Genomic DNA, 19,561 nt, shown 5'->3' on the forward strand with positions numbered 1-19,561 from the left:
ATTCTTTTCCATGAGGTGTTAAATAATAGCTGTTGCTAATGATCTCTTCTGTCGTCCCAGCTGCATTTCAGAGCAAAGCTGGTCACTGCAGGGGCTGCTAATTCCTTATCGCCGGCGGATTCAGGCTGCAAGGTGGGGTCACCATCTTCTGCTAGAAACCAGCCTGCGTGGCAGTCAGCGCCGCTGGATGCTTACACATCGCTTGGATGGTGTTCACCACCCCCGGCTGGGTTCCTCCTACACCTCTACCAGGCCCGCAGCAGCAGTTGTGCCTTCCTACAGCCCTAAAGAAATGAAATTTCATCTAAACGAAATTAGAGGTTTGGACGGAGACCAGGCACTGCAGATGTGCAGTGAAGGTATTACCATCTGTACTCAGAAGCCGCAATGTCATCTGATAGCTCAGCCACAGAAACCTGCGCCAAAATTATAGATTTTCTTTCCTTTCCAACAAAATTTCCAGCTTTTGTAGTGATGAAGGGGGGAAAAAACCATCCCTCAAAAGTGGGAACTGGGCTGTGGAATGGGGAGCTGTTTCCATGGAGGTTAGTTCACGTGCCTAGGGAGTAAGTAGAGATGTGTAGCATTTTTTCCTTTGGGTGCGGGTTTCTAGAGGTGGGAAGGCGGCAGGGGAAGAGACTTAGCCCTCGTGGATGTGGTGTGAGCTCCTGCCATGGTTATACGGCTGCAGTTTGCTCTTCTTTGGGCCCCTATTTAGTTCAAAGCTACATCCACTCCATCTCCAGCGGCACATTTGTGCTGCCTAGTATTAATATATAAATATTACTGATATTTATATCAAGTGAAGAGCTGAGGTAAGCAGGACACTGTCAATTTCTTTCATTTATTTTACAGCTTTGGCTTTCCCCCACGTTTCATTCCACCTGCCTGCTAGTCAATGTAACACAGCAGTAGAGCAGGGGAACGTTTCCTTCCTTCTCTGGTTCCCCTGCCCAAGTTATTGGATGGCTGATACACTAGTGAATTATTTAAGGTTTGCTATCTCATGGCTTTCTGGCATAAGAAACCCAGCCTCTAATCATGTCTCCTATTTTCTAATGTAACTACTTCAGTTCAATATTTATTCTTTCTAGGATTTATTGCTATTTCCTTGCTTTTGATTACTTTTTCAATCACGTGGCTATGGTACTGCTCCATATAAAGCCCATGTGTGCATGTCTTGGGCAGTTAGAACTGGAAAACTGCCGACTGCTCCGCAAAATATCCTGAGACATCCATAGATCAGCCTGACATCTAGATTATTTTCAACTCATTCCACCCTGTGATATTGATGACCCTGTCACTAAGAGCTGCGGCCGCTCCGTCCGGTGTTTCTGCAGTCTCCTGGTCAGAGCTCCTGTCCCTTCAGGACACCTGAAACCACCAAGTGTTAGCGGAGAAGCTGTCATACTGTTCTTACTTGATGCATCAACATGAAAACTGCTGTTGGTTATGTCTGTAGGGGCAAACTCAGGACACCAAGAGCCTTTAAGAAGTTTGTTATGAAACTGCTGACAGGATCAGCCAGTGTCAGTTGTGGGTAGCAGCCGAGAGGTGGCAAGAAGCCGTGTTGGCTGGCCCGGGGACACTGGTTTCCGTGGGTGTCTGTGGGGATGGACAATGAATGCACAGGGGTCTGGCTCTGCCGCCGGGCAGCCATGCGCAGTCTGGGCCGCGCCAAAGACCTCTTGTGCATTTCAGCGAGCGCTCCACGTACCGCAGTTGTGTCTGCGTGGCCATGGCACCCTGGATGCCCATCAGAAACGCGTGACTGTAGAGAGGAAGGTGTTCCTGACGTGCGGAAAACAGACTCCACAACCTAAAAGGTTATAAAGTAGGTATGTTTACCAAAGTCGTGCGCGCCAGGGTACTTAACTTACAGGGGTTATATGCAATCAATATATACATATTCATTACATTCCTTAGAAAAGGTGGTCTTATGGTAATGAGTTCCTGGAAGTCATTTACATAGTCCAAGCATGCGCAGTAAAATTAGGATTAGGGTCTTTTCCTTCTCCGGTGGTCGTCCATAGTCTTCTCCACTGTGTCCGTTAGTTGAACTCTGGGCTTCCTTTGTCTATACATGGTCACTTAATTAACTCATCAGTTCCTCGACTCTTGGAATGTAACGAGGCATCAGGTTATCTCGTCCTTTAACACTTATCCCTTCACAGTTGTTCATTGTTAGTGATTTACATAGGACACTTATCACAGGTGTTACATAGGAGGCCTAACGAGCCAGCTCAAGGCCTATCCTCTCTTATCAAGTGGGAGGATGCACCGCAGTAAGGTCTCAGTCAGGAATTGTTAGTTAGTTTAGTAATTCAAGGATCCTGTTATCTACACAGCCTTTGTAACTTCTGCTTACGATATTTATTATGCTTATAACAGCACCTTGTCTACCCGAGTTGCTAGCTACAAAAGATTGCACTAGCAAGCCAGGCAATGGCTCTGCTATTAACCCTTAAGTGTTAGTTCCCTCTACCATTCCCGCCTGCCCTCCTGCTGGTCCTCGTCCTCCGCTCAGCCCTGCGAGGCTGGAGCAGCCGGGCAGAGCTGCGCGCCGGGCTCCTGCCCTCGGGGAGATGCCAGTCCTCCCCCGCAGAGCGGGCGGGAGGTGGATGCGCTGACTCCAGAGAGCCGGGGACTCGGCTCCCGGGGATGCGGCAGCGGTGGGTCTGTGCCCGCTCAGGCGAGGTGAGGACGTGGGTTTTCATATCCCTGGCGCCTGCTGTGCCGTCCGTGGGGGGGCACGGCCTCCTCCTCACACCACAGCAGCCAGGCTTTAACGTGGCACGGCTACTTTCGGGTCTTCCCTGAAAATAACCGATGATGGCCCTGAGCCTCCCCCCCCGAATAACACATTTAAAACAGGCTCAGCAAAGCTCCTGTCCCGGCTGGATGTCCCCTCAGCAGGGCGCCTGGTGAGCTGTGGAGCCTCGCAGCCACCTCCCAGCGCACGGGGCACAGCCATGACAGGCAGGCCGGCCCGGATTTGCCCGGGCAGTGGGGCCAGCCTGCGCCTCAGGGGCAGCCATCTCGCCAGCGGGCCCCAGCACCCTGCAGAGCAAAGGGGAGGCCGGGCGCCCCACGGAGCCGCTCGCTTTCGCCGCCCCGGCCGCGGAGGGGCCGGAGCCCAGGGCCTGACCCGCCGCCAGGGCGCTTCGCTTTCCGCAGGAGTTTGGCCCGGCCGCTGCGCCGTAGGGGGGTTGCCATAGAGACGAGCGGCGCGGCCTAGTGCGGCGGCGGCAGGCAGAGGCCCGCGGGCTGCCCCGGCGATGTCGTTCCGCGACCTCAGGAGTGAGGAGCCTTGCTGAGCGGGGTCTGGGGCGGGGGGACGGGACGGGACGTGACGCGGCAGCCCCCGGTTTCAGCCCCCCTGAGGCCCCCCGGGCTGCCGCAGCTCCCTGGGGCCTGCAGAGCAGCTCCGGCCCCGCTGGGTGCCTCAGCAGCCGAGCCGGTCCCGCTTTTCCTTTAAGTTTTGCCCTGAAGTTTCACTTAGAGATCCAGGAGGCCGCGCGGGCGGGTGAGGGGCGCTTGGGGTCTAAGCGGTGCCTCAGGCGAGGGCTACAGGAAAGCCTGGTGCAGGATCGGAGCCTTTCCTTAAATTGACTGGCAGGCTGCGCTTTAACAGGGCATAATAAACGCAGGGGAGTGGGGTAGCACAGCCGCTGCGCAGTGGTGATCACCGCAGTCCATAGTTAACTGCATTTAAGTGGTGTGTTTTGTAGAGAGAAGCTGTTTTAACATTGTTTCTGCCCAGTGAATCTCTTGTTAAAAAGTCGTCTTTTTACTCAGGCATGTTTTCTATTGAAGTGATATTTATTTTTTTAATTAATCCATTCAGGATTTTTTTTAACAGTACTTTGAACCGGGCATACCTACTGGTAAATGGCATGCTATGGGAACCGGAGTTCTTGGTAATGTCCATGTTGGATATGTAAGAAGGAATTCCTGCTCTTGGTTGTTTTTCAGATTTTACTGAGATGATGAGGGCACTGGGGTATCCTCGACTCATATCTATGGAGAATTTCCACACCCCAAACTTCATGCTTGTTTCAGAAGTGCTTCTCTGGCTGGTGAAAAGGTTGGTGATTAGGCTAAGAGATGTTGGGGTGATGCTGGGATGTGATAGGTACGCTTGGAGCTGATGTTTTGGTGTGAAACTGTATTAAGAAGTTTAAAGAGGAACATAGTGATATTTAGTCATTCTTTGAGGTCTAAATATCAGATAGAAAATGTAGCTAAGTTTGCAGGTGTTTAGTTTAATTGTACAACAACCAAAAAAAAGTATTTTAGTAGCTGAAGTAGAAAATACAATGACTCAGTCCTGGCAGAGGTTGCATCCTGAAGGTGGACATTCTTATTCAAAAGTAGCCGTATCTCTCTCACATATTCTACAAGCTCCCATTACCATTCTGCCCATATCTGACCTTGTACCCCAAACAGCGTGATACATAGTGAGAACTTACCAAGATACAGTTAGTTCTTACCTTGTTGCGACAATTGTTATTGGTTCAAGCTGCTATTGTCTAGCATCTATGCCATGTTTAGTAAAAAAAAAAGATACAGTACTATCCAGTTGTGGTTTTACATCCACTTAACCCATTGACAGACTTTGGTTAAATATTTATGAAACTTGAGGTGCTAATCAAATTACACATAATCTTCTTTCTCCCATGTAAGTGAAAAAATAAACGAAGTTCTTTAAGCTACTTATAAGGTAGAATATTACAATTGAAAATATGACAGTGGCCCATTTGCCCGATTGCTATTTTTTGGCTTGGATTCATAATTAGTATCCATTAAGTTTAATTACTCAGCAGTTAGAAATTTGCTGAATACTGTTGCAATTGTAATAAAATAGGGAAATATTTACAACCTTTCAAAATTACTTGGATTAAGTTACTTAATTGGATTAAGTTACCTAAATATTCTTTAAAATACTGCTGTTACGCTGAGGCTCTAAATTACCGGTTGTTTTCAACTCATGTGTAAAAACATAAATCAGTGTGTCCCCCCCAGTATGTGACAGTAAAATAACAGAGCAATTGAAAGAAAACAAAAATATTGTTTTAAAAATATGTTTCTCTAATGAACTTGAACAGTTTTTAAAGCTTAAACTTCTGTGTTACAAGATTACTGGGAACCCTATGCCTAATAGTGAAGTGCTTCACTTTCAGACCAAATAGCAGCTAAACAGTGGGATCCTTTTCTGTTACAGGCCAGAATTACACTTGACACAGACAGACAGCTTTCCCAAGCTTCTAGAAGCCTTTTAATTACACTTGAAAGCGGAGAGGCTACTTTGGACGTGCCTTGCTCATAATTTCAAATGTGATTTGAAAGTGAAGATGCTTTTTTGCCTGTCTGAATGCTGAAAATCTCGAAGCCTTTTATGAGACTGGGAATTTACTTTTTTTCTTCCCTGGTTCCTGTAGGCTGGTGACTTCTAGAAGTTTCTGCATCTTGCTAGTGTTTTTTTAAAAGCATTTCACAATCTTTCAATTTGCTTTTTCATAAGTTTCATTTACTTTTGAAAGGAATATGTTTGAAATGATGTCTGAGTGTGAACTTTTCTTGTGTATTTTGAGAGTGTGAAAAAGTGTCATAACATTTTAAGAACAAGGCTGTTTTTGTTATTGCCAACAATAGTAATCTAGTACAAGTCATTTTAGCTGGGAGACTGGGGAATATTAACTCAGTCGTATGCCTGGTATTTTAAGTTGTGAAGCCACACATGATTAAATTTAGTTTGAGTTATATAAGCAGCTTGTGATTTAGTTAGTAAATTACTTCTGAAAATAAGTGTTTCACAGACTTGATTGAGCCAGCTAAATTTTGCTCCTTTGCGAAACTGACTGAAAAGATGTATGCAGGACCCCACAGCAACAATTCCTTCTGGAGAAGCATCTCAGGTTTTACAGCTTTTGCAGTTTGTACACAAACACATCGTATGCGTTCCAGGGTCTGGATACCCCAGTCTGCAGTAGGAGCTAAAGATTTATTTTCCAGTCTCGTACATGCTTGTTTTGTTTGATTTTTGCCTCACAAAGGAACCAGTCTCTTTAATATTGCGCATGTATTTCTTGCCAGAATCTATGCATGCTTCTTCCCACAGGTATGAACCTCAGACTGATATTCCTCCTGATGTGGAGACAGAACAGGACCGGGTTTTCTTCATTAAGGCAGTGGCTCAGTTCATGGTAAGTCTGCCTAAGGAGTCGTCCTTAAGCACATTGAAATACTGGTTCCATATTAGCTTTAATGCTTTCTCTTTTAATCCCTTGCAATTTCCTTGCAGTGCGTGGCTGAGTATGTATTGTATTCTTGTGCTGTATTGTATGTCTTGTGCTGTTATAAACTTGAACAGGCCAGGGCATGCTGTTACTGAAATCGTGTAGAGTTATGTACATCTCTTTGCAGAATTGGGACCTAAACTTCTAACAGTAAAACAATATTCATCCTTATCATTTCATATTTATAAAAAGGTAATAGTGGAAGATACAGCTGTAGGTATGAAATTTTTTGAAGCCAACTAAATGAGCTCAGAAGAGATCCCATCATATTTATTGCTAACTTTGGATGCCTGATTCTTTTGTATACTTGAATGGTCATAACTTCTGATGTTTTCATTATATAGAATCATATATTGGTATTCTATTGTGTGAGCCTTCTCACTTACTAGATCGAGCCATATTTTTCTCAGATCAAATCTTTTACCATGTTATGCATGAGCATACTTGAATTGGGCCATCAACTTTTTTAGTCTCGTGGAATAAAATAACATTGTCCTTCATATAATTCTTGTCATTTTGATGCAGCATGAGCCTTTGCTGTTATGACACACTTACATAGCACTCTTAATCAGGTGGAAAAACTTAATGGGGCTGCGGGTGGGTCTGTATGCAATGGACGTCTTTATGATAATATCAAAGATTAATTTCTTATAATATTTTTTTGAATTTTTAAAATATATTTTCCTTTTAATAGCTGATTTCATGTAAGAAATCCCAAGGGTTTTGCAGAATTACATAATATGATTCAGAAAATGAAATTAATGGAAATTTCTTTAATCATCCTGTACTCAGTCTAAGTTAATATTACAAGATAATATGGGGATTATTGTAGGTTTTCAGCATTTTCAGAATGAGAAAAGCTTGTAGACATTGCCTTAATAATTCGCTCTCCATGGAATCCACAGGTATCTTCTGCAGTAGCTAATAACTTTATGCATCTGTAGCCAGATGTGAGATTTGATGGAGACAGAGTTGTCTCAGAAGAGAATATCAGGATAGATTAATCATCATGAAATATAACTAGAGTATTGCTCTCCTTTACTGAACAAGGGGTAAAGATGTGTTAATTTTTTACACAAATTATGTATTGCTCTGTGTTACTGATAGTTTGAGAACTTACCAAATGTCTCCTTTTCGGACCCAAAAGTTCTTGAAGTGTCTGCAGGGTTGTCTTATGTGGTTTTTTAATCATTTGCCCACCTAGAACTGCCCTAGTCTGTGTGGCTCAATACCTGGCTCCTACTCGAGCCCACCTGGATCCAAATTTGAGGTGGAGTGCAGCAAAAAGCCTCTGATGAGTTTAGTCTCATAGAAATGCATTCATGAAAACATACTTAGCAAACCAAGGTACCAAACTTTTTGCAAAAGGCAGACACATCTGTTTTTTAAAAAGTGATGGGAGAAGCAGTTGATGCGATGTCCGCTAATAATCTTCCTGAGTGCTTCCCGGGAAGTATCGTGTATTCAATTCCCGTTTCAGCTTGTGGAGATTTAAAGCCCCTACTTCAGTACCCAGGAGACTATCCTAAGTATTAAACAAAACGGGGAGGTGAGAGCAATCCTCATTCTTCCTATCAAGAATGTGCCGTTGTACAGGAAAGAATGTGAAATGTTTGGGCTAGACAGGCCCATGCCTCTGCAACCGAATGGCTGGAGCACTCAGCTGGCAGTTCTGGTTCTTCCCTGGGCTGTTTTTGCATTTCCATCACACTGTCAAAATTTGGCTCCATGATAACAATAAAGCAGATTTTAAAGTAAAGCAAACTTTCTGGCTATTGATGCTGTTTTTGGAGTATATTTCTATTTCTCTTTTCTATTGCATTGTAGTAATCTGATCTTCAGAATAGATGGAGGTGATTTTTAATGATACTTTAAAACTATTTAGAGTTGTTATAAAATAGGTGACTGTCTCAAGCTTTCCAAACATGAAGTTACCTTCTTGAGTAAGCAGTGCCATTATGTCAATCTGAAAAATATATGTACTTGTGTATTTTTTCCTCTTTTTAAGTAGTCTTTGAGTGAAAAAGCATTTTTTTTCCTTTTGCTACACATTGATTTTTCTCTCTTAGAATCATAGAATCGTTTAGGTTGGAAAAGACCTCTAAGATCATTGAGTCCAACTGTCAAGCCAACACCACCATGCCCACTACACCATGTCCCTAAGTGCCACATCTACACGTCTTTTAAATACCCCCAGGGATGGTGACTCAACCACTTCCCTGGGCAGCCTGTTCCAATGATTGACAACCCTTTCAGTGAAGAAATTTTTCCTAATATCCAATCTAAACCTCCCCTGGCGCAACTTGAGACCATTTCCTCTCATTCTAACTGAAACTGGAATTCCTATCTTTAACAACATCCTTTATGATGTGGTGCATTAGTCGTCTTTGTAGGGGATGTTTAACAGATTCCGACAATTTAATGACCTGCTTCTCTTAAAATTTAATACCTACTGTTTCTGCGATTAGTTTTTTAGATTCCTTCTACTGAAAGGGAAGGAAGGAGAACATATCTGGCTTTCCACTTTGTGTATTGGCTCATTTGAGGTCACGCTGGTCAAAATTTTCAAAAGCGATTAGGGTTTTTTGTACCGTAAGTCTCGTATTTCCTTAGCTTAGGGTGTACAACATCAGCAATCTGTTCTGGAAGTTTTGACTTCACTATTCAGCTGAGTTCCTGCCAGCAGGAAGCAGATGTAGAGTCCGTTTTCTCTGCTGGGTTGAGATTTTGGGATGAGAGAGGCAAGAGATAAACATTTCTTGGAAATGGAAATCTGATTGTAAAGTCACGAAGTTCGACAAGATGCATACAAAGAAACATGGGCCAACAACTATTTGCTTTGTTTCCTTTGTTCTTTGAAAAGTTGGAGCTAAATCCATGGTTTGACATGTGGTCCTTTCTCTCTTCAGTTTCACAGGAAATTTTCCTGCAGTCAATTATTCAGTGAAGCTCAGTGCAGAATGGGCAAATCTTACCCAACCATTCTAATGTTTGAGTCTTTTTCCCCAGATTGAAGGTCTTGCACTGTCAGAGCCCTAGGGGGGTCTGAATTGCTTACGGTAACACTGCAATACCAAAGTTGCGTAATACCATGAGTCAATCATAGATAGATTCTTTCTTCCACACAGTATTCCCAAAGGATAAACATTTTAGCAGAAGTTTCGTCTTAAAAAGATACCGAATAAAAGATGTTAAGTCATTTGGATGCTTAGTTTTTATATTCATAACCGGTGATCAATTTTTGTTTGCTTGCTTGTTTAGTTGTGCCATCAGGAAGACTGCCTCAAAGTTTTACCTGAAGTTTGGTGTTGGCTCCTTGGGGCTATTCATTTATAATATAATCTTGTCAGGAATTTCAAGAGCAACATTGGTGCCCTTTCTGTGACAGATGTATCATTTCTATTATGCTCTTTTTTCCCCTTTATTATTTTGAAGTATAAAAAGATAGTATTATAATTTTTAATGGTTTTTTCCTTAGTGGTCTGTCTGTACTTTTCAGAGATGGAAGACAAGGGAATAAAATCACTAATATCCTAGCAGGGAGAAATTTGAGAGAAACAATAAAATATTCTGAAAGTACTGCTGGAATAGAAGACAGTTAAATTAGGATAATTTATCTTATTCTTGTAACTCATTAAGGGTGAAATTTACCTCTCTGCAGCATCGTCACAAGACCTGGGCAGCACTTACATTCCACTTAAACTTAATTTGAATTTAAGTGGTGCACAGGGTTTTTGCTGATCTTCATGCAGGGAAGAATTAATGGGTAGTTTCAGTTTTTTCATTCTGGCAATTATCTGCAAATGTTCTGACATGCAGAAAGTGCACATGTTTCAGAAAAATTTCTTCTAGACACATCAGTAATATGATGAGGCAAACTTGTGTTTCCAAATAGGAAGATTTATTTCTGTAAAGCAGAGCATGGTGCCCCCACAAAGAGCTTTTGAGGGAAGTGTGAAGAGGTAAATGAGGATTTTGTTCTTTGTGACACGATGAATTCATTCTTTCTTCCCAAAGGCTACCAAAGCTCACATAAAGCTCAACACTAAGAAGCTTTACCAAGCAGATGGCTATGCAGTGAAGGAACTGCTAAAGGTCACCTCTGTGCTTTATGGTGCTATGAATACCAAGGGAGTGGAACGTGCAGACGTGAGTGAGGAAGACAGCAGCAAGTTCAAGTTTGATCTTGGCTCAAAAGTAAGGAAAACTTATACTCCTGTTTTGGGCAGGGGTTTTGTGTTGACTTATGAAAAACAAATCCATTTTCTACCTGAAACTTAAGTAGAGAATGTTCTCGCAAGGGAATGGGTATGGTTTTAACTCATACTTTCTGTAGTTGAGGTGATGTGCTATGATTTGTTTTAATCTCTGTGAATTCTCAACCAGAAGCATAATACGAGGCAACAGTGGCACAAAATTGGTTATTTTTGGTTTGGACTGCTGTTGAAATCATAGAAATATTGGAGTAGGCTGGAATAAAGACTATTTTCTATCTACTAACCTTGTTGCCACAGAGTTTGCAAAATACTGACTGAAAGTTGGTTTTCAGCCGTTTGCATTGAAGGAAAGGGAAATCTTCATGTTATCCTAACAGACATCAAAGCTGTTCAAGCCCTTAAAATAAATGCCATCTCTAGATATTAAAAAAAACCCAACACTTTATTAAATAAGAGGAATTCCTGTTACTGCTTTTTGTTAGTTTTAGCACCTCTTCTATATTCTAATATTTTTAGTCTTTGATTCTTTTATGGCTACACTATGTCATGCCTGCTTGTTAGCAATAATGCTACCATTCTTGAAAAAATGGCAGAACCACAAGCGATTTTTCCTCTGTGTAAGTCTGGTGTGTCTCTCTGAAGAAAGCACCTGAAGAAATAATGAAAAAACACTTGTAGATGATCAGTATTCATTACCTATGCAATGTGCTAGTCACATACCTTTTGGTATATATACTTTTTACTTTTGCCTATGAAAAAGGTGATGTTTCCCTTTGCCCTGGGCAGCACATGAACCAACAACTGACCTAGTCACAGTTTTGAGGAGGTTGGTTTTTTTTTTGTTAGCCTAAAGTGGCGGGGGTTTCATCCAGAAATGTCTAAATGGTGTCTCATCTAGACCATTTTAAAGGCAAGAGACAGGCTCCCTCTGATTCCAGTGGACGACTTCTTCAATACTATAGTAGAGTTTCGGCCACTGTGCTGACGTCCTATGTGATTTTAACATCAAAATGGGAAAAATCTGTCGTGGATTTTCTTTGTGATATTGAGGATGCTCTTTTGCTATTCAGTGCTGTTGCTGTGTTTCCAGATTGCTGACTTGAAGGCAGCTAGACAGCTTGCTTCCGAAATTACCTCCAAAGGAGCAAGTTTGTATGACTTACTTGGCAAAGAAGTTGAGCTAAGGGTAAGTACACCCTGGAGAGTGTATAAGAACTTGTGTTCATTGGGTGCTGCAAAGGAAGAAGGTGAAAAAAGTGTCAGTAGTTCTTCTTATCGGCTGCATCTAAAATGAATATTCTGTGAGTTTGAAGGAATGGGTCTGAAAGTTTGCATTTCCTTCCCACTCATATTCATACTTGGATTGCAGTAAGCCTGGGAGAACATTTTCTCTTTAGCAGGAAACTGAAATACTCTCTGTAGGACTGTTTGGAAATAGTAACTTTATATGTACATTTTAGTGGTGGGGATAGATATATTCTGAAAGATAAATGCCGTTAGTTTTCCAAGTGCAAGGCTCATTATTTCTGTTACAGTAATTGAAGGCCTCGCAAGCCTGCAGGGTACATATTCTTCAGCTTAGTTGTAAAATCACAAGCTGTTGCATGAAGTCACGGAAGTGTCCTGAAACACTGCCAGTAAGTCTTCCAATTATTTTCTTAAATGCATTTATCTGCAATGCTGGAGGTTATTCATTTTCTGGAAATAAACATTTAAAGAAGGGAAACCCTGAATGTTCTAGTACTGTTTTTGGTAATCTTCAGATTTGCAGTATCTGAGCTGTAGGAAGTGCACCCTGTAAGAGCCCTAGACTGCATGCCTTGACGATTAATGGTCCCAGATCCTTGTTTGATGGAGTAAAAGTGTTTCAAAGGGTAGGTGATATACAGGGAAGATTATCTGTGGAATACTGCCTTTTCTGCTAGATACGTAAGTCAGCATAGTATGCAGCAGTGTGAGAGGCATTAATATTTCAAAAGGGAGAGAGAAGTGATAAGCCAGTTTAATTCAACATACATGATTGTCACAAAACCGTTAATCAGTCACTTCTCATCGTGCATTCTTTGCTTAATTTCTTGGCTTTGAAATAGCTTTCACACAAATGCTACCTAACGTTAATATTTGCTTCGGATCATTAAACTCTTTTTTCTGTGTGCAGCATCCCTAAGAACTCCACTAAAAAGTCAAGTATAGGTCAGTATAAGGCAACATTTTTAAAAAGTACTCAAGCATTGATTTGAAATTGGGCATTGTTTAATCACTTTTAATCAAGGCTTTTAGGAGTCCAACTGACTTTAGAACTGGGCCCTAGAAAAGAGACTTGCACAAGTGCAGTGTGCTGAAAGCATGAAATAAAAAATCAAGAGGTGAGTAAGTGCTTCAGTGCAGCCACTTCTCATTGGGTCCATTAAGAAATCTTCAATGGAAGACTATTTAAAGGTGCAATTTCTAAAAGGACGGTATTTCTTATATACAGCAGAGAGCGCATGTTTCTTGTGGCATAATGACTGAGTGCACAAGATGGGGCTAACTAATCCTATATAGGTACACAGTTTACATTTTCCAAAAAGGTTTGACAGATTGAACTTGCTGTCTTTAAGAAATCCCGTCTTAGGAAAGATGACCTTTTCTTCTGTCTCATTAGCTCTGAGTTTATATCTTAAAAGCACACGGTGACACTATGACAGCACAGTGAGAACCTCTAGAGAGCAGCAGAAGAGACTTTGATGCTCTGTTCCTAATGATTTGTGACTGGTTCCAGCCTTCTTCAGTGATTTGTTAAACCTGAAGAACCCATTTTTGGCTTGTGTGTTAAATGCCAAGTTTGGTACCTAAGTGTGTGACAAGTTTGAGACTTGAGCCTGTAGCAAAGCAAATAGGTTTCAGGTTAAAAGCCATGAGGCTGCAGTAACCAGTTGTTCAGTGGAATTTGTCAAGTTTTCCTTTTTTAATTGTAAGCACCCAACTCTGCCCTTCACTTGAAGTATGAAATTTGCTCATCAAATGAGAGGCTTAGAGCCAAATGCTGCTGTTTTCTTCCATGGCTGTTAGGTCTGATAATGCCCAAGGCAGTCAGTGGAGCTGCAGTTCTTACTGAGTAGCCAGTGTTGAGGGCAGTAAGGAATTGCCCTTATCATTTCACACATCTTCCCTGGATCTTTCACAGAGTTGGTGAGGTGCTCAGAAGGTCACAGGGATGGCATCCTCTGCCTGCCCCTCCCACCCGATTCCAGGTGGGCAGAAGTAGAAGTGCAGTTGATTTTGGCTTCATGTGGGGAGTTAGCGCTTTGTCTGTAGATATCAAATTAGTTGCCATTAATCTAAGGTTACTTTTATTATTTTTTAATGTGAAGATTATTGATTTCCATTGCTTATTTTCTTTTGATGTTGCATGGCTAAGTAATGCACACAATAAATTGCACTGGCAGAGGGATTGCGCTATTAAAGGGCGATAGAAGAGCTGTATGGTTTATTTTTTCATTACATTTTATGTCCTGAAACCTGTTGCATATACTGAAATGCATCGACAGCTGTGTTACTGTTTTAATGAATTTGAAAACATGGTAGGTTTATGTTCCCTGAACCTCTTCCCTCCCCACCCCCCCCCCGCCCCCAGTCCATCCATTTCCAAATATTTAAATGAAGGCTCTTCCTACCTAGGCTTACACAGACTGATGATATATCTTGTTTCTATCCAAAGTGAAGACTGCTTCATTTTCCAGTAACTGTAAAAGAAATGCCAGCATTTGGCACTAATGGGTTGACTAGGTCTGTTCTCATAGTCTGAGCAGCTTTTGGGGAAAGATCATTGGGAAAAAGTGAAGTAAAACTCATTATTTCCTTTAGAAATGTTGACTCTAATTAGTGTCACAACCTTTACTTTCTTTATTGGAGTTCTTTTTGCACATAATTTGTATAGAAACTGTGTAGAAAAGCTTTATACGTTAGATAAATTTTATTGCTCCAAGTAATGGAACGCTTTTTTTAATAAATTACTTTCTGAATGAAAACAAATTTCAGCTAGAGAAGAGTTTATTAAGGGAATGGTTCTATTAGATGTATTGTAGGTACATAGTGATGTAAATGTATGTGCCTATTTATTGGGAAGAGTTTAAGTCTGTATTTGTTTCCTTGGAAGCGTGGTACTGTGGCTTTCTGATGCCTTTGCAAATACATTATTTCCTGACTGGGTATATAGTTCTTATGTATATGTAAACTGCTTTCAAAGTTAATTTATAATGTAAAAAACCCTTTAATTTAAGAACAGAGGAAGAAACAAAACTTACAGGTATTCATTTGCTGAATTCAGACTATGATGCTGTTAGTTAAGATTTTGAAAAAAAAATGCCAAAAGCTGTACTTTTCTCATCAGATGAAAATCATAAATGTCATTTTTGGTTTAAAAAAGAAATCAGATTTTATATTTGAAAAAGAAGAGGAAGGCATTTCCTGATTAACAATCCTAAACCAGCAGAAAGTTTAAATGTGAAGAGAAGCCATTTGGTTCCAGCCCTGCAGATAGGTAGAGAGATTTCCTTTCCCGCTGTCTGCGGATCCCAACTCGTGCAGCAGGTTGTGGAGCACCAGGTGTGGAGGGGGAGAAGTACAGGCAATGCATGTGTGTTATTACGACTGTATCACCTGCACTGTCAGGTAACTGTTAAACGGGAGCTTGGCCCAGTTAACTTTGGGGAACAATGCAGCACTAAGGGGGAAAGGGATTAAAAGTCTTTCTTGATCAGAGGATCTTTGGTGTTGAATGTTGAATTCCATTGAAGCTGTGTTGTTTCTAGACCAACTGGGGATGAGCACAGTATAGGTTATTGGTGTCCTGTGGCAGTGCAATGGTGGAGACACAGAATTTTTATTTTAAAACGCCTTTAAGCCTTACATTTGCAAGGTAGTTTGCAGTTTCCAGTCTTACTGGTCCAAGTCTTAGAGCATAGAAGTTGCAAAGTTGGAGTTCATAGAGTGTAGTGGAGTCGATGGTATAACACAGTGAGATCCCCAGATGAAAAGCAAATTCTATGCATGGAGAAGTATGTCTTCATCTTCATTGTTTCCTTTACTGCCAGGGGGACTTTCTTGGCATTGCATTACTATGTAGCCTCAATTTTCAGAATATTTACAACTAGCTTTGGAAGAGTAACTAGACACTGTGAGTTCCAGTTTTCTTTAATCCGTTTTAAGCTTTTTTTTTTTTTTTTGATGGGGAAGGTAGAGGTTGATTTGGATTTGAGGTGGGGATGGGCGTTTTTGTTTGGATTTCTTTCTCTCTCTTCATACACTATACTAAATGCTTAGGATGATTAAAAGAAGTAGAAGTTGAAAATACCAGTGCTGTGATTAAGCCTGTCAAGCCCAAAATCAAGAAAAGCAGCAATAGAATTAATGTCAGTACTCGGGCAAAATGCAGCACCACTTCACTATGCATTCACTTTGGGTTTCACATGTGGTGGCTGCCTCTGGACCTACAGAACTAACTGCTGCGGTCTTGTAAATGGCCAAAAGATGTTAGAAAAGTCAGAGGTCCTCTATACCCTATAGCAGCCGGTGATCGGTCGTTCGTGGGGAAAATGGCAAGATGAATCTTTGGGGGGAGGGAGAAGTGATGAGGTGATCCAAATAATTCTTTAGCACAAAATAAAGCAGTAGTCACTGTCAAGGCCAGTTTTGATCAGTTGGGGAAGGATGCTCTTGAGTTATCATACATTGAACATCCGAAATCCAAAAGGAAAAATTCACAGCTATTTGCAACACCTCAGCGAAGCTGACTGACTCGGAGTGCCTGCCACTTTGCATCTGCCAGAGGTCCTGTGGACACATTAGCAGGAGCCTGTCAAAAAGCTGCCTTGCTTAGACTTGCTGAATTATTAGATGCAGTAAGATAACGAAGTAAAAAAATTCCAGAATAAAATTGCCTCTGTGCTGGTGGCAGGCATAAAGATTTCTGACCTTCTCAAGGTTGTTTTCATTTTATTTACCTCTTAATTAGCTCTAAGCCATGTAAAACTGAAGAAAGATGAAAATCATCTTTTTTTTTTTAATGTACTTAGCTTGTGCTGAAGACGGGCAACACAGTGGGTCTGTTTTCTAATGCTCCTCTTGGCACTTACTCTGTCTGTGACCTTGAACAAACTGTTTATTCCCTGTGTATCCTCTTGTGTAAATAAAGTAATTTCTGTAATTTTGTAGATTAAGGCTTTTAACAGCCAGGTAAAGTGTTTCCCAATGTATGGAGGATAAATTTCTAAGTAAGTACAGGGTATTGCTACGAGTGTTATTGTTATGTATGCACACAGTATAAGCTTGTTCCAAAACTGATGGAAGTTGTTGAGAATCTCTTTACTGACTTCAGTTTGTGAAATGCTTGAATTAAACTCTTAGGAGAGCCAAAGGCGTTTAGATCCAGCTGTGGAACTGAGATGGTATTATTTACAACAATCTCTTTATTTGCAGCTTTTTGATCAAAGAACCCTTCCTCCTGCCTCCCCCTGCTCACACTGTTGTAGCTTGCCACCTACTCTTTCTGTAGAGAGGTAGATCTGATTTGAGTGATGGCTGCATTATTCAGTACTCTTTGAAAGTTAAGTAAAAAAAATTATTTTATTCGTAACGTTGGAAACATTTTCCATCTGCCAAATGTTAGTTCTGGGTATGAGATACTGCCTGGGGGAAGCTGATAAATGAATTTCTCTCATTTCCTGTGCTTTGGTAACAAAGTTGCCACACATATGATTTCTAGTGGAAATTTGTAACTTGAAATTGCCAGAACTCTGGCAAATTACCTAGTTTGCTTCAATTTTTTTGAACTGTCCTGCTTCTAACCAAAACCTAACCTATCAGTTTTGAGGAAAAGGGCTTATTGCAAAGTGGGAAGCCAAAATTAAACCTTGGAACTGTAAGGTATAGTTGAATCAATACTGTCCTATATTTTAGATTGCTTTAACCATAACCATGGTTATATGCTACATGGATATAACATTTGTGGATGTGTTTTATGAAAGAAATGATTTTGTAGTGAACTTCCAAGGAGTATTTAGCTTGAAGGCATAGCATCAGCTATAAATTGATGTGTGTCACATTTCTCCTTGCAGTTTGGGGACCAGCTAAGTCAGTGCATTGATAATTTTGTCAGCTAGTTGGAAGATCTAAATTCTTGTAGCTCAGTTCTAGACTGTTTTGGAAAACCATTCTAGTTTGGCAGGGAAGAAAATGGCATTTGAACCATCTTTTGTATGTCACAGCATTTGTCAAAACCTGTATGAGTCTGCAAGAAGTTCCACTTAATTAGACTAAATCCGAAACACTGTCTTCTGAATATCTGGTGAGGTTTCATTATTCCTAACCTTCCTTCATGAGACACAAAGTATAGCCGTGTCAAAATTTTAATTATGTAAGAGGAAAATGTGCTGGCTTAAACATAAGGACAATGATTTTAGCTATTTTTAGCTATTTAAAATGCCTTTGTTCCTGCCCAAAGAGAGTCACCCAGTATTTCTGTTGCTGGAATACAACAGCCACTCCACTTATTGCTGGTTAAGCCTTGCTGAGAATGGAAACCCGAGTTGTATGGCAATGTTTACTGAAGTCAAAAGCTTGATGTTAACTAATAGTTTAAACTATCTCTTTGGGTGGTATTGCTGCATACACAATGCCTGCTCCTACCTTTGCTGCAACTCTGCATGATGTCTTCATGTATCTTTGAGGTCTGAAAGATGCTGCTGAAAAATATACTCCTTTTTGTTGCTTTTTTTTCCTAAGAAAATCATAACCCTTCCTGAAGTTTTCTTACATGTTATCTATAAGGAAAGGAAATTCTATTTCTAATTTTGTTACAGAAGAATGTGGATAAAAGGAGAAACTGAAAAGATTTTTGTCTGACTGGGTGTCTTGCCTTTTTGATGACACTGCTTTTTTTCCCTTTAAAAAATAAAAAGCAAGCTCTCATCTGTCCATGCTGCCCAAGGACATTTCTATCTGTTTATATTAGGGAATTGACTTGCAAACCTAGCTTTTGCTCTGCTAGAAGAGATACGTTCCTTGTCGTCTTGCCAGACTATGGAAGAGACATCATAAGCCACCTCCTGGTTAGGGACCCATTAAGTGACACCCTGTAGTCCTGTGGACTAATCCAAGCTTTACCAGTGCAGCGTGCCATGAAACCTTACCTGAAGTAAATGAAAGGCGAGGTTTTTAAGGGTGTAGGAAGATAACAGTAAGCACGTGCTGGGGTTTGTCAGCTGAGGGTAATTCAGCGGAATCGGCTCTTGAACCAGAAGACCGGTGGACCTGGAGGGGTGTGTGGGGAGGGAACAAAGCAGCATAACTTTGTGCCTGTCAGAAAGGTTTAAAGTTCCCTTTCTTGCCTCAGCAGTCTGTATACCAGCATTTGTAAGGGGTTTCATCTGTCGTAAAGCATATGTTCAGATTACTTCTTATCTGGCTAGGCAGGCCTTCTGATTCTTTTTGGTCTGCTGAAAAATTATACTTTCCAGTTGGTTCTCTGTGACAGATCTTCTTGTGGCATGCTTTTTACACGTCGGGATAGCCAGGGGGTTTCAGACACTGCCTTTGATTGAGGGCTCTGCATTGCTGAGTAGGGAAATGTCTCTGTGGATTCCCTTTGTGGACTGCCGAGACGAGCATACAAGAAAGCAGCATAGCCTGGAAGCAACAAAATTCTCAATTATCTTAAGCTTTAATCTCTTGAGGAGGAAAACAGACTGTTAGGAAGTATCGGATTCCTTCAGAAGGTCTGCATTATTTTTTATGTCCCTCCTGTACCTTCCTGTTCATATATAGCGATGCCTAATGATCCATTCCCTATGTTGGCCAAATGTGATCACAGTGTGTGTTAGTAAACTCCCTGAATAATAAACTCTTCAAAAGGAGAGCTTTATTGCCTGCAGAGACAGCAGGAGTTGCAAAACCCCTATTTGCAGGAGAGGGTTGTGATGCTTCCTGGACTAAGACTGAAGGCAACAGTGGCAGTGAGGAGGTAACTTTTGTATGCATCAGGCTTACGAACTCCTGAAAAACAAG

At 41.3% G+C, this 19,561-nt stretch overlaps 1 protein-coding gene across 2 annotated transcripts in view; it reads left to right on the forward strand.

Moving 5' to 3' along the window:
• Positions 1-3,179: 3,179 nt before the first annotated feature.
• CLUAP1 (clusterin associated protein 1) overlaps positions 3,180-19,561 on the forward strand; it is a 71,760-nt gene continuing 55,378 nt past the window's right edge. For both annotated transcript variants that reach the window (XM_075165910.1, XM_075165911.1), the window contains exons 1-5: positions 3,180-3,300; positions 3,976-4,087; positions 6,122-6,206; positions 10,317-10,496; positions 11,607-11,702. In XM_075165910.1, coding sequence (XP_075022011.1) covers positions 3,279-3,300; positions 3,976-4,087; positions 6,122-6,206; positions 10,317-10,496; positions 11,607-11,702 — 495 coding nt within the window. In that variant the 5' untranslated portion in view covers positions 3,180-3,278. The remainder of the gene's footprint in view (positions 3,301-3,975; positions 4,088-6,121; positions 6,207-10,316; positions 10,497-11,606; positions 11,703-19,561) is intronic.

Source organism: Calonectris borealis, chromosome 16, assembly GCF_964195595.1.
Source record: "Calonectris borealis chromosome 16, bCalBor7.hap1.2, whole genome shotgun sequence".
NCBI classification, from domain to species: Eukaryota; Metazoa; Chordata; class Aves; order Procellariiformes; family Procellariidae; genus Calonectris; species Calonectris borealis.